We start from the raw sequence: 13,772 nt of genomic DNA, 5'->3' as shown, positions 1-13,772 counted from the left end.
TCTTAAACCATTCCCCCCCCCCCCGGATGCCAGGAAGCAGCAGCGCCAGATCAGGGCAGGCTCTCGCATTTTGGGGGAGCGGGGAGCGTCACTGGTCAGAACCCCCGAGTCCCACTTGTTACCTCCCCAAACCCAGACAATCCCAAAGATTTATGGCTGTATCCATATCTCAAAAAGAAAAAGGAAAAAGAGAGAGAAAAAAGCTACTTAAGGGGAAAAAATGAACACCAACCCCCAGGGTATAGGATGGGCCGGCCGGCTGGAAGGGAGCCATAATTTCAAAACAAGAGGAAGTTGAGGAAAAAGGAGATGTTTGTAAAAGAAGGAAACTTTGCACACGCACACCCCCCTCCCGTCCCCAAAGAGGCAGCAGCAGCAGCGTGAGACAAGGGCATCCCTCGAGGCGCCCCCCCTCTCCAAGGACCAAGCAGGGCGCTGACCGGAGCAGGCGATCCCCACCCACCCTCCCCCCGGACACATCCGGGAATACCGTCCCGGTCTCAAGTCCCACATGTCTGAAAAGATCTACTGAAACATAAAATACAAATCTTGTGAAACAGGAGCGTGCCAGAGAAGTCGAAAGCAGAGAACCGGGGACTGAGCGAGGGCCCGGCTACCAGCTTCTTAGGTCGTTTTCGTTTCTTCTTTTATCCTGTGGGATAAATAAACCGGGGTGAGTGGGTGGCGAAGGCGGTTGACGCCACCCGTGGTTGACGCCACCCGTCCAAAGGCACAGACTGGATTTCTAAACCCTGGATTCCTGCCACCTCCCTTATTGGCCCGCTTTCTTGCAACGGCAGCTCCTTGCACGGGAGAACTTCCAGGGAGGTTCTGCTCTCTTGAGAGAATTTTTCCGCTGCCGCTCTTAAAGTCACCCCAAAACCCGAAGCCTCGCTCCTCTTGCTGGAGCCGTCACCTCCCTAACTCTGCAGATACAGCATGGGTGTAGGGCAACGCTTGCCCAGGGAGCGTGGCATGCTCAGGCAGACCTTCTGGCTAAGTGATTTACTGAAATGGCATGGAGCCGGGCCACGAAACCTCGCTCCTGAGGGGCTAAAACACATGAGCCAAGAAGGGTCCACAGGCCAATGGCCATCAGCTGAGAAAAAAGACTCACCCTTTGGGCTCTGCTGTGTCTTCTTTTGCCTTCTCTTCCTCCTTCACATCTAGAAGGAAACACATGACACCACGTCTCCTAGTTAAAAAGATTCCACGGCAGAAGGCGTCATTGGGAAAAATTACCCCCCCCCTTTTAATATGCTCATCTTTTTCTTTTATGGTTGCAGAGAGACCCACAGAGGCTGCTCAAATCTCCGGTACAGAGGTGGCGGGCGATTGCCAGTGGGATTTGGTGTTTGGTATGCAAACTGGTTAAGCTAGCAATTATGAATTAAGCTTAAAATCATTAATATCACTGTTATACTTCAGAACGCGGAGAATCTCATGCTGGGTGGGAATTCTGTAAACTTCATTATAGTCTAAAATGAAGTTTAGGTCCCTGCAAAACAAGAAGCATATTAGCAGGGGTTTGTTTTCAGTCCTTCCGCCCCGTTCACCTTTCTTCTCTTCCTCTTTCTCCTCCTCCTCAGTTTTTGCCCGTTTTGCCTTCTTGAAATTGGCCACGTTCTTGCGCCCACCTTCCCCTTCATCCTCGGAGTCGGAGAACTCCTCATCGCAGGCGATTCTCTTGTCTGACGAGCGGACTTGGGTGAGGGGTAGGAAAGAAAAGGCATGTCAGTCAGTCATGCTGGGTTTCTGGTTTGGGGAAGGGAGAGGGAAACGGGTCTCCAAAACAGAGGAGAAAACCTGAATGGCTGTTCAGAAGAAAATCTGAAAATAGGTGGGCCATATGATTTCACAGTTGAGGGTGGGGCGGGGGTGGCAACTGGACTACAACTTCCAAAATCCCCCACCCAACCATGTCAGCTAGGAGATACTGACACTAATACTCCAAAGGTTTCCAAGCTCTGCTCAAATCTGTCCTTCCACTTAGAAAAGGAAGGAAAAAAACAAGAAACCAGGCCTTCTCGGCAGTGGCTCCTCGTCTTTGGAATAACCTCCCTACAGAGATCTGTATGGCCCCCTCGCTGGGTATTTTTAAAAGTCATTTGAAAACCTGGCTGTTTAGGCAGGCCTCCCCTCCAGGCACTACTTGATTTACTTTTTCTCTTTCTTTTCCATCTTGAATGGTTGTTTATTGTTGCTGTAAATCACAGTTACTTTTAAATTGTTTTATTTATTTGCTGTCAGCGGCCCAGAGTAGTCTATGACTAGAAGAGCGGGGTATAAGTATAATAAAGAAAGAAAGAAGAAACAAACAAACAAACAAACAGGGCTAGGGGTGATGTCTGTTCCTGTATTCATCTCCTTTACAGCCAACCTAGATAACTCAGATTTAGGTCTCTGGCTGCAGAGCCAGAAGTTGGGAGTTCGATTCCCCACCGGGCCTCTCAGAGGCAGAGCCAGCCTGGGGGGCCTTGGGCAAGCGGCACACGAGTCCCAGAGTTGCCTCCAGAAGAAAGGAGTGGTCAGCCACTTCTGAGTATTCTCTACCTAGAAAACCCTGGAAAGAGCTGCCATGAGCCAGAACTGACTACATAACAACAACTTTGGAATTGCAAAATTGGAAGGGACCCTCTGGATCACGGAGTCCAGCCCCTCTCAAAGGGGGTACAGTGCAGAACCGAACTCCCACCTTCTGGCTCCACAGCCATATGCCTAAACCACTGAGCTATCCAGCAAGATGATTACTGTTTTCTCCCAATGAGGGTGGTTTGGTGTTTTAAAAAAAACACACAGTCAATTATACATTTAAAACCACACTACAATAGTAATTAAAATACACAGAGTGATTAAAACCATTTATAACTTTAAAAACAAGCTTACTCAGCTAAAGACCAGCATTCATGGACTCTGGGATTCTCTGGCTGCTGTCAGGGCCGCCACGTAATACGTGTCCTCATCCAACACCCAGGAGGTTCTCCGGTACTCACTGGAAATCCGCTTGTCGGGATCCTCTTCGTCCTCGTCGCCGCTGTCCTCCGGCACGGCATCCTCCGGGATGGGCTGCATCTGGACCCCAGGCGTGTGGGGAAGCATCCGCAGGTTCTCAAAAAGGCGCTGCCTGTCGGAAAGCAGCCACAGAGGCCCCACGTCGGAAGGGTCCGCTGAAGACAGGACCTCGCCCCCACCAGAAGGGCCCACAGCCCCCACCCCGGCTCAGCAGATAAGGCAGACTTACTTAATCTTCTCCAGATATTCATTGGTATTCTGGTTTGTCATGTTGGAAGGGCTGATGTGGAGCTTGAAGTCGGGCCCAAAGTATTCAAAATAATCGTTGTACGGAAGCTCTGCAGAAGAGTCGGGGGGATGGGGCAGAAAGCAGACAAACGTAAGGAAAGCCTGTATCGGCCACCGAGCCCTTCAAGGGCAGGGGGTGGCTCTAAGAGAGCAGGAAATGCATGCAAATTCATTTCACATGGATGTTTTGTTCAGAATGCAAAACCAATGGGTTTTAGAGGAGTGGAGTTTCACATCAAATGTATAAACAGCTCCAAGCTCATGATAACCCACTGCCACTTGATTAAACAGCTCACCTTCTCGAAGGCTCCACAGCCTTTGACCTCTCGCCTAACCTACAACCTCAGGCCTCTCATCCTTCACCTCATATCAAACTAATTGAAACCATGATTTAATGTTAAAAAGTGGTTTTTTTAACATTCAAATTGTCAAAAATACATCTATTTTTTACATTTGAATTGTAACTCAAATCAATTCGATTTAAATGAAATCCACCCAAGTTTCAGTCCCAGCTCAGCCCTCAAAATGCACCAGAGAGGGACAAGAGGGACCGACCCATACCTCAAAAGCCCTCGATCGGGGCCGTGGTTTAAGTGTCCCAAAAGGCCACTATGAGCAATCCACAATGCTTTTACCATTTGGGATCTCCGTGTTCAGCGCAACAGCCGTCTCGTAGGTCCAGCACCTTGCTACGTTGCGGATTGTGTAGCCGCCCCCTCCGAGCATCAGCATGGGCAGGTTAAAGCTTTTGATGAACTCTACGCATTTTGCGTGACCTGGGCAGAGGGAAAAGGAACAGAGGAAAGGGGGTCATCTTCCCGGGAGAGCAGGCGGGAGGGGCCGCGAACGGGCAGAACGGGCTGGAGCCCCTCTGCCCAAGACACAAGCATCTCCACCTCCCCACATCTCAAGAGATCATCGTCATCATCTCTGAACTGCAGTGCTGGAAGGGACCCTGTGGGTCATCCAGTCCAGCCCCAGTCAAGGAGGCATAAGAGGGGGAATCAAACTTCCGACCTCCGGCTCCACAGCCAGATGCCACGACCACGCTGGGCTACTCAGCAGTCTGGAGACACCAGCAAAGCTGCACAGAAATTAACTCCGGGCTCTGTCCAGGAGCGCGAGAGACAAAACATGGACCCATCAGGATGCTTTTCGAACCTAAGAGAGCCCAAGCACCTTGGCTAGAGCCAGTAAATAAACTCATGCCTGGTCCATCTGTTGCAAACCCCTCTTACCTTTAATGGTCAGGTTGAAGCAACCCAACCGGTCCCCAGACAAGGAATCGGAGCCGCACTGCAACACAACCGCGCTTGGCTGGAAGGTCTCCATCACTTTCGACATCACCTGATCAGGGCAAGGAAGCATCCCGTCAAACACATCGGAGGCGGGCGGGGGGCTCAACAGAAATGACAGAGCCTGACCAACTGGGGACCGATCTTCCCTGTCGCCAGCCTCTGCACGTTTGCTCAGAAAGACGCTTCCTTGTGTTCAGGCTGGTCTATTCCCAGGAACGTACGGAAGGGCAGTCTTGGTCCATGATGATGTGCTGTGTTTCTGGGAGTTGCGAGGGGTGACCCTGTGCTCCAAAATTTTGGAGCTGGAGTAGGGGCTCACGGCAGTGCCGCGAGGCAAAGAGGACAGCCAGCCAGCAGTATTTTTTCCTAGCCCTCGGAAGCTCAGCACAGGCGCAGAGGGTCGCTGCACCTCCAAGTTAGAACGGAGGACTGCAGCTCCTCATCACCTTCACTATGAAATGACAAGAAACTGACCAACAAGAGCAGAAAGGCAGGACCTTCCCTTCGGGAGCAAAGACAAGGCTGCCTCGCCAGCGGACGAACAGCGGAACAAAGGACGAGGGGCCCCAGCGTGACACAACAAGAAGAGGGACAAGCTTACTGGCTTGAAGATGGCTTCGTAGGACTCATCATCGATCCCATCCCTGAGGGGGTAGTTGACAGCATAATATTTCCCTTTGCCTGCACCAATGTCCTGGGAGGGAGAAGGAGACACAGCGGAAGATGCATAAGGGCCACCTTCAGACGCTGGCCGAGTTTAAGGACCGGCTAAGGTCCGAAGGTAAGTCAGAGCTAGAATGGGTAACGTGCTCCTTCTCAAGACAGGCCCCGACTCAAAGGAGGCCAGCGTAGGCGATGTCACAAAATTCAACAAGCAAAGGAGCTGGCAAGAGTGGGCAAACCCTCCGTTCTCACCCGCAGATCTCCTGTCCCAGGGAAGTATTCGCCGTACTTATGAAAGGACGCCGTCATGACGCGGTCGGTGGTGTAGAACGCCTCTTCCACGCCATCGCCATGGTGGATGTCTATGTCGACATACAAGACTCGCTGGTGGTACCTACGGAGGCAGGAGAGAGGGCAGATTCCCGACGGCCTGTTTGCTCTGCCAGAGCCAGGCGGGTTCGGGGGCCGGACAGCTCGGTCTACCTACTTGAGCAGCTCCAGGATGGCCAGGACAATGTCGTTGACATAACAGAACCCAGAGGCTTCTGACTTCTTGGCGTGATGCAAGCCTCCCGCCCAGTTCACCGCAATGTCCGTCTGCTGCTTGTTGAGTTTCACGGCACTGGCTGTCACGCACATTTCACATCAACAACACAGAGATAAAACAGTCAGCACTGAACATACCAAAGCCGTTGGCCGAGGAACCTCGCGTTTTGCCTGATGGCCTTAGGTATCCGAACTCTACTACTGAGTTCAGGACTTGGTCTATCAATATTTCCAAAAAGGTTACAAAATTCCACTCCCAGCGCTTCTGACTTCCAGTGCAAAAAAGGCAATATCCTCTTTCAAAGCCCACAAAGCGCTTCGGAAATCGGATTTCAAGCCTACATTTCCAAGAATACGAATTGTTTCTTCTTACAAAGCAGCCAATGCTGCTTGGCATGGGAAGTCACCGCGAGAGCAGGCTGATTTGAATCAATGGACCTTATGAAAGTGTTGACTCAAATCCACACTGATTCAGTGAGCCTACTCTTGTGTAACTCACCACACTAACCAATAGAACTGCAGCTAATATTTGCACTCGTGTGGCATTTTACCTTTTTTTTTTTGCCCAAACATTTCAGCACGCACACAAAGAGATTTACTACAAAAACCGTGAGGTAATGTGCCGCAAACATACACACATCCATGGGAATTTTTATTATACTATTCCATGCATGTGTATATCCAGACATATATAGGCACCATCACTGGTTAGGGCTGTAATGCAGGTTTTTACACACACACACACACACACACACACACACACACAAACACACACACACACACATGGAAGTTACATTTCTGACCTGAACAGAACTAGATCTTTCAAGTGCTCTACCATTTTGAGCATTGTTCCTGTTATTTACAAACTGCATTCACGGTAAGATGAATTAAAAATGTCTACGGACTATTACAGAAGCAAGAGCCCTGTCCTCTCATTTATCCACAGGGAACAAGGGGTGAAGAACAAGATAATCAAAACACACACAAGGCTGCACTCCTACGCTTTCCTTCCTTCAGGACCACTGAACACAATGGACCTTTATCCTGAGTAAACATGCTGGAGACTGCACTGGTGTGAAATTCACGCCTTCTTTTAAAAAGGCAGCCTTTTCCCTTATCAAACTACCATTAATTCACTCTTCAAATCTTTTTTTTTTCACTTTCTGATTACTCACCGACAGAACCTCCTGTAGAAAGCTGGCAAAACTCAAACAAGCCGTCAAACACGGGGCAATCCTCTCCAACGTTGACTTGAAAAAGAAAGCAAGAAGAAAACATGGACTGGAGAAAGTTTAATCCAGGAGGAGAAACAAACTCAGCAGAAAACAGAGGCCAAGCCACCAGAACCTTAAAAAATAACGTCCATCCAAAGGCAACAAGTACAGCAGTGGCCAGCATCATGCGGGCACCATAAAGTCCCGATTCATTATGTCGTGCATCCTTTGGGCAGCCATTTTGTGGTGCTCAATGGGGGCTCAGGCTCTCTAGAGGAGGCAGACCAGCCTGCTGGGAGACTTACAGCCCAGTTCACCCACTCTGTCTGGGCCACTGGGAGACAGAGCCCACTTTATCTGCTCCACGATGGAGGTAAACTGAGCCTCCAGAACATCAGATTCAAGGTGCAATGTTATATTGCCACATTTGGGGTTGTTCCAGTTTACGCCCCATTTTATTGGAACATATCCTGAGCTCTAAGCAGGGTCTTACTGCACTCGGCGGGAGGGTGAGAGATGACGACAAGGGTGACTTTCTTACAAAAAGCATACAAAACTGTGAACGCGATGGGAGAAAAAAACACAACTCTTTCTTTTCAGAGTGACAGCTCAGGGAGCTGACGTGCCTATCTCCAGAGCAGTCGCTCACTAAGTCGGGCGGTAAACAACTTTTGTCAATCAAAATAAAAATAAAATATAATCGAGATGCGGGAAGCACAAGCCAGGTGAAATGCACAGAGAATCTCAGCCTGCTTGCAAATCGGGACATCGTATTTGTCCAGGATGTCTACCAGTGCAGGACACGTAAACCAGCCTTGCACTATCTAGTGCCATCCAATACACGAGGGGGCTGGGGGGAGGGGTGACGGTGTGAGGATTGTCACAAATGCTACCTGCCACCTGCTGGAGCCAAATGGTACTGAAAGCATTGGCTTAAATAAATAACAGTGAGAAATTTTTTTGAACAGAATTATAGGGCGCTTTCATGAGAGCTGGTAAAGCTCAAGCTATCGAAATGCCTCTCTCCAGACCCAGGGCCGGGATCGTGAATCCCTGCCACGCCTCCCAAGACCACCTGAATTCTAGAATCGTGGAGCTGGAAGGGGGCCTCGAAGGCCATCAAGTCCAACTCCCTGCTCGAGGCAGGAATCCAAGTCAAAGCAGATGAAAGGTAGCCTAGGTGGCTCACGAGGGCAACCTGGCCTTTCACCTGCATGGCTCTGAGCGAGCCACACAGTGGTCCAAAGCACTACAGAAAGAGGGGACTGGGGGAACCACTGCTGCGGACCTGACACCTAGAAAACGCTGGTCACCCTACTCTGGAATCAGCGCAATGGCACGTGGTTACGGGAGGTCATCTCAGGCGCTTCACTTGACATGCGCTGGCTCCGTTTGCATGTAGCAAATAATTTTTTAAAAATTACTATTGCAAGAGTAAGCTACGCGAAGCTGTTGCAACCCCTGTATATGGCCCTTCTGCCTTCTGTGCAGAAGGGATGGAGAGAAGAAACCTCCACTTCAAATTGGAGGCAAATGCAGATTTCCCCGGCTTCCCTCATCTGCAAAGAAAGGGCAAAGGTGAGGAAGGCGCGTTCCAGCTTCAAGCCTGCTGCCCCTGAAGCTCCCAACCATGGCCTGTTGTTATGCCTGAACGCAGCCTTTATTCCCCCATGCGACTATTACCTCCCCTAACTGTTTCAGGTATGCAATTACAAAGGTCCACCCGCATGATGCTGAGACAGGTCCTTCAGTCTGGCAGAGGGTCATCCTCCCAGCTGTCCTGCTTTACATGGTATTTGTGCTCAAAACTCTAAACTTCCTAGTCTAAAACGAAGGTGAGCATGAGGAGGAGGGCGTCCTTTCGGTCAAGAACACAGAGGCTCACAGACGCGAGGGCCTGTGTTATTCTGTGAGAGGCCAGAGCTTACACCGCTGCATCTGCTTGCTGTACTCGGACATATTATCGGGGCGAATCGACCGCAGGAACTTGATGTAGTCATCGCTGTGGTATTTGGTCATTTCTTCCGCACTAGCTTTGTAGGGTCGCTGCAGCGAGAGACAATCAAGGGGAAAAAAACATATCGGTAACGGCGCAGATTCTGAACGCAGCCCAGCTCCTATCCAGCAGGCTTCCCAGCAGCAATCCTGCCCCTGAGTCTACACAGGACAGAAGAGAAGAGGGCGAACAGGAGAGACCCATTTTCATTTCTACCCTCTCCTGTACAGCCAGTGGGGTGTGGCGGACGGCATGTCAGGAGACCCATGTTCGAACCCCCACTTGGCTTGGAAGTTCACTGTCGCGTGGCAACAGTAACCCAACGCCTTGAAAATCTCACATCCTGCAGTCAGAAGCAACTTGGCGGCAGACGATGATCACAAACCATCTACCACAGACCCGGGAGAACAGGGTAAGGATCCTTGAATTAAGAACAGGTAGCTCACTAACCCAGGTCTGTTTGACTGATTGACTGATTTCAAACAAGATTGATAAACATCAATATTTTATTGAAATCAAACTGATTTCAATCAAATCCACCAATTGATTTATATCCTTCCTTCCCCCACCCCCCAAGATACTAAAGCTGTATTAAAACAAGACAACAACAGCAGTTCCATTTTTAGGAAAGCCTCTTAGGCAGCCAGAAAAAGTCTGCCTAAAAAGAAAATGCTGGTTTGCAGAGCAGTATTCAGAAATACTTGGAAAACACTGGCTTTTAATGTTTTGCTATTGGCCCTTGTTTCAGTGCCGATGAAATCTGAGGCAGGCCTGCCAGCGGCCACATCACGGCAGGGAGATACAAAGGGACCCTGTAGAGATTAGGCTAGGCTGGATGAGAACCATTTTCTCTTTTATTGCTTAAGTATGACTATGTCGCAAATGGCTAACAGCGATATTGACGGGCATGCAACAAATATCAAATTGTAAATCATTTCTAAAGAGTATCCTGCTGTTTGCGAAGGCCGCTTTGCTTCCGATAACCAAGATGGGATTTAATGGCTTTCTGGAGGCATTATAGGGCTTTTTATGTTTCCTATCTGGTTCTTTAGTTGCACCCAAAGTGTAGGATATAAAACATGCATATCAGTATGTTTTAAACTTACATAAATTTCCATTTTTCTGTAAAGGCCATAGTTCAGGAGGAGATTGTGAGTCATTCTGATCCTGTGGGGCTTCATAGGGTGACCCTGGCCATAGTAATAATTTCCGATGTCCCCTGAAGTGCAGGAAGGAAAAAGGAAGGCAAGACAAAAGCATACGTGAATTAATAACACTGGAGATGTTGGGAAAGGTAATCACGAATAGGTGGGCGGGAGAGGCGAGTTCAAACAGGGGGTTCTTGGTCTGAGGATTGAAGAGTTTGAGCTCAGGCGGAAGTCTTTTTCCAAGAAGCCAAGGTGAGATTGTTTTCTTGGACAGCTGCTGTGCGACTGCGGATAAAAGTACCCCCAGGCAGGGCAGCGATCCAGTGTAAAGCTGGTTTGCAAATGTTTTTATCGCAACTTGAATGGAAGGTGGGAGTTTGGAAGAGAGAACTAGCCCTGTTCTGGGGGAAAGGAACAGGACAAAGTAAAGAAGTTTTCATGGCCAACGCACTGAGTTAGTAGCTTATTACTCAAGACTGAGAGCGGGTTCCTATTCTAAGCCGTAGTCACACTGGTGGTGGGCATCGCAAAGTTTCCTGGTGCACAATCATGTGGAGATGAGTGCCATGCACTTTACGCCAGGCTCCCCCACCTCAAGAAGAATTGCAGCAGGCTGCAATATTTAAGGAAAGGGGCAACCCAAAGGATTTGGGAGACCGTGCCCTCCCGTCCCTTGAACAGGCACAAGGTATAAGATCTGTCATGTTATTTCGGCAGCAGGGGCCAAAAAAACAAAGCAAAAACTCCACAAGTGCCCCTTTCTCCCTTTCCATAAAAAGAAGACCCTCAAACCAACGTCCCGCCTTTTCAGGCTGCCCAAAACTGTCTGCCTGTTCTCCCCCCCTGCAAACACCCCCCCCAATGTTTGTAAACATCTCTTCTTCTCCTAAAGCCCCTCTGGGACGGTGGTCTTGCCACCCCGAGAGGCTTCTTCCTTCTCCCTCTCCAACAGAGTCCTCACCCACACCCCTCCCCGAGACCTCCCGGCTGTTCCCTTTTTTTTCCCTGGCACACACACACACACACACACACCTGCTGCCCCTCCTGCATCGCCTGCACGGCAAACCCCTTCCCTGCTCTGGCCGCAACCTCTCGCCTTCTTTCTCCTTCCTTCCTTCCTTCCTTCCTCCGGCCTTGGTGCCCCCCCCGCCACCCACGGGCCAGGCCGGGCGGCTCCTTCTCCTCCTCCAGATCTTGGAGAGGCTTGCCTGGGATCCGGAAGGGAGGAGGAGCGCCAGGCTCTTCCCACCCCCACCCCCACCCCCACCCCCATCTTGCCCAGTCGAGCCAGCCTTGGTGCCCCCAGCCCTTGGGCAGCCTCCCTCTCTCCCCTCTTCCAGCTGCCTTTTCTGCCGCAGCCCACTCTGCAGGGCTGTTGTGAGCCGAGGGCGGGAACCCCACCTGCCAGCCATGGCCAAAGGGCCTCTCCTGAACGGGGGGCCCCTTCTTCCACAGCCCCCCAACCCCAGCCCATCATCCTCCCCCTCCCTCCCTCTTCCTCTTCCAGGGCAGGGCTGGGCCAAGGCTGGACCAGCAGGGGCCCAGGTTCCACCCTCTGCCTCGGCCTCCAACCCCAGCCCGCCCCCCCCAGCCCGGCCTTCAGGGCCCCAGCCTTCCTCCCCTCCCCCCCACCATCCTCTTCCTCCTCCCTCCCCCTCCCTCCCTCTCTCTCTCAGGGCTGGAGGGGGGGACGCCCCCGCTCTCCCTCCTGTACCTCCTCCGTGGTGGCAGCAGCAGCTGCAGCTGCATCCCCATCCCTGTCCCCATCATCATCATCATCCTCCCCACCGCCACCGTCTCCACCGGGCACCCTCATTTCTACGACTTCCTCCTCCTCCTCCTCCTCCTCCTCTCCACCTACCCTCCAACGCGCCCTCATCTCATCATCATCCTCCTCCTCCCCACATGCACTCGCTCCCCACTTCCTCCTCCTCCCATCATCACTCTTTTCAACTTCTTCATCCTCCTCCTCCTCCTCCTCCTCTCCGTAGGCACTCATTTCAACTTCATCATCATCCTCATCATCCTCACCGGCACCCTCCCTCTTCGCCCTCCCCGAGCCTTCCTCACTTTCGGTCCCCCTCCATCCTCATCCTCGCCCCCTCCCCAACCTTCCGCGCTGGCCCCTCCCCTTCCTCCCCAGGCCACGCCCCTCCTCCCCCCCTCTCCCGAAGCCCCCTCCCCTCCCTCACCGTCGTAATAGTAGCAGACTTTCCGCTTGGTCCCCTGAGTCAGCGCCATTTTCCGCTCCCGCCGCCGCCGCCGCCGCCGTCCCGGACCGAGTCCCGCCACGCAACCGAGCCGGAGTCACGAGAGGGCCGCCTTCGCCTCCGGCCCCGCCCCCTCTGACCCCTCCAGCCAACCGCAAGTGGAGCGTCTCCAAACCTGGCCAATGAGAACCTAGAGGAGGCGGAGCTCTCCGAAGCAGCATGTTAGATCGAGCGGCGAGGAGATGCTTGGGATGAACCATTTTGTCCCATGAGAGAAATTACGGGGGGGAGATGTTGTGGGTGGGATTGTACCATTTCCCCATAAGCGGGGGAGTACCCCTGAAGAATCGCCCCCCCCCCCCAAAAAAGAGGGATTCCGGCTGGACCGCCGTCCCACAGCGCAGGCGGCATTTCAAGGCGGAATGTACCATTCCGCTGGCGGGGGAGCCCAAGCGCTGATGATCCCCAAGATTTCACTTTAGCCCCCCTCCAAAAAGTTCAATGATGAGACGCACGTTGCTAAACCTGAGCTGCAAAACGTTCAGGTCTAGCAGAAGTTCACAACACACAACCAAGCTGCATTGATTTTCCCAGGGTCTTTTAGGTGCAAATTGGGCTTTACGTTTATTTTAACTAATTTTGCTAGGTGTCCCCCCCAAAACCAAAACCGTGTGGGACTTTTTAAAGACTGAACACCTGTGTCCCACTCCTGCGTCTCACCGTCCCCTCCCTCAGCCCCTCAGGACCCCAAAAGGCAGGATCCTAACCACAGCCTGCATCCCTGTAAAGCTGGGCCCCTCTGCCTGTGAGACCCAAAATGTTGTCTCCTCCATGGATCTGAGAGGGAGGGGATTGCTGTAATCCATGGATGTGGGTGCAGAAGCACGCACACACACACGCACACACACTGCATGCAGCTGGACGGCTGCTTTGGTTGCATTGCCCTGCTAGGAAGTTTATGGAAGGATGAGGCCCTAATCTATAAAACCCCTAGTTAGTCCACAAAAGTGTCCGCAGAGAAAAGGCCACAGAGAGCGCAGAAAGCTATGGAGCTGTCTGGCCATCTCCCTGGTTTTGTGCAAGATCCCTGCTAGCACAGGTCTGCGATGCCAGAGCGTCTGCACTTTCCCCCTCCTTTCGCCTGATCTCTTGAGAAATTACTTCCTTCTCCACCCAAATTTTCCCTCCCTTCCCACACCCTGGTTCATTCCTAGGCTTGCTCAGCAAACTCTTTGTCTGTCTTCCTCTTGTTTTGCATGAGCCAAATTACGAATTCCCCGGGAGCAGCCTTTGAATCACCTCCCCACTGGTACATTGTGGATCAGTGCACTACACACACACATGAGAAAAAGTTCCTTTCCGGAGAGGAACTTTTCGCCACCTCTGCCTGAGGAACT

General features: G+C 51.6%; 1 protein-coding gene across 2 annotated transcripts; it reads right to left on the bottom strand.

Annotated features, from left to right (window-relative positions):
- Window positions 1-492: 492 nt before the first annotated feature.
- On the bottom strand, window positions 493-12,510 carry HDAC1 (histone deacetylase 1). Of its 2 annotated transcripts, none has more exons than XM_072979565.2 (14): window positions 12,358-12,510; window positions 10,124-10,236; window positions 8,950-9,067; window positions 6,983-7,057; window positions 5,749-5,887; window positions 5,514-5,655; window positions 5,200-5,292; window positions 4,539-4,647; window positions 3,936-4,076; window positions 3,242-3,350; window positions 2,994-3,124; window positions 1,557-1,703; window positions 1,118-1,166; window positions 493-652 (listed from the first exon to the last, which is right to left on the bottom strand). In XM_072979565.2, exons 1-14 carry the CDS (start codon window positions 12,404-12,406, stop codon window positions 625-627), a joined length of 1,443 nt encoding a protein of 480 aa, XP_072835666.1. In that variant the 5' UTR covers window positions 12,407-12,510; the 3' UTR covers window positions 493-624. The 2 variants fall into 2 exon arrangements, with proteins under 2 accessions (XP_072835666.1, XP_078235980.1); XM_078379854.1 differs by lacking the exon at window positions 12,358-12,510 and adding an exon at window positions 11,198-11,453.
- Window positions 12,511-13,772: the final 1,262 nt, after the last annotated feature.

This window comes from Pogona vitticeps, chromosome 9 (assembly GCF_051106095.1).
Source record: "Pogona vitticeps strain Pit_001003342236 chromosome 9, PviZW2.1, whole genome shotgun sequence".
Classification (NCBI taxonomy): Eukaryota; Metazoa; Chordata; class Lepidosauria; order Squamata; family Agamidae; genus Pogona; species Pogona vitticeps.
This window is presented reverse-complemented; position numbering and strand designations above follow the sequence as displayed.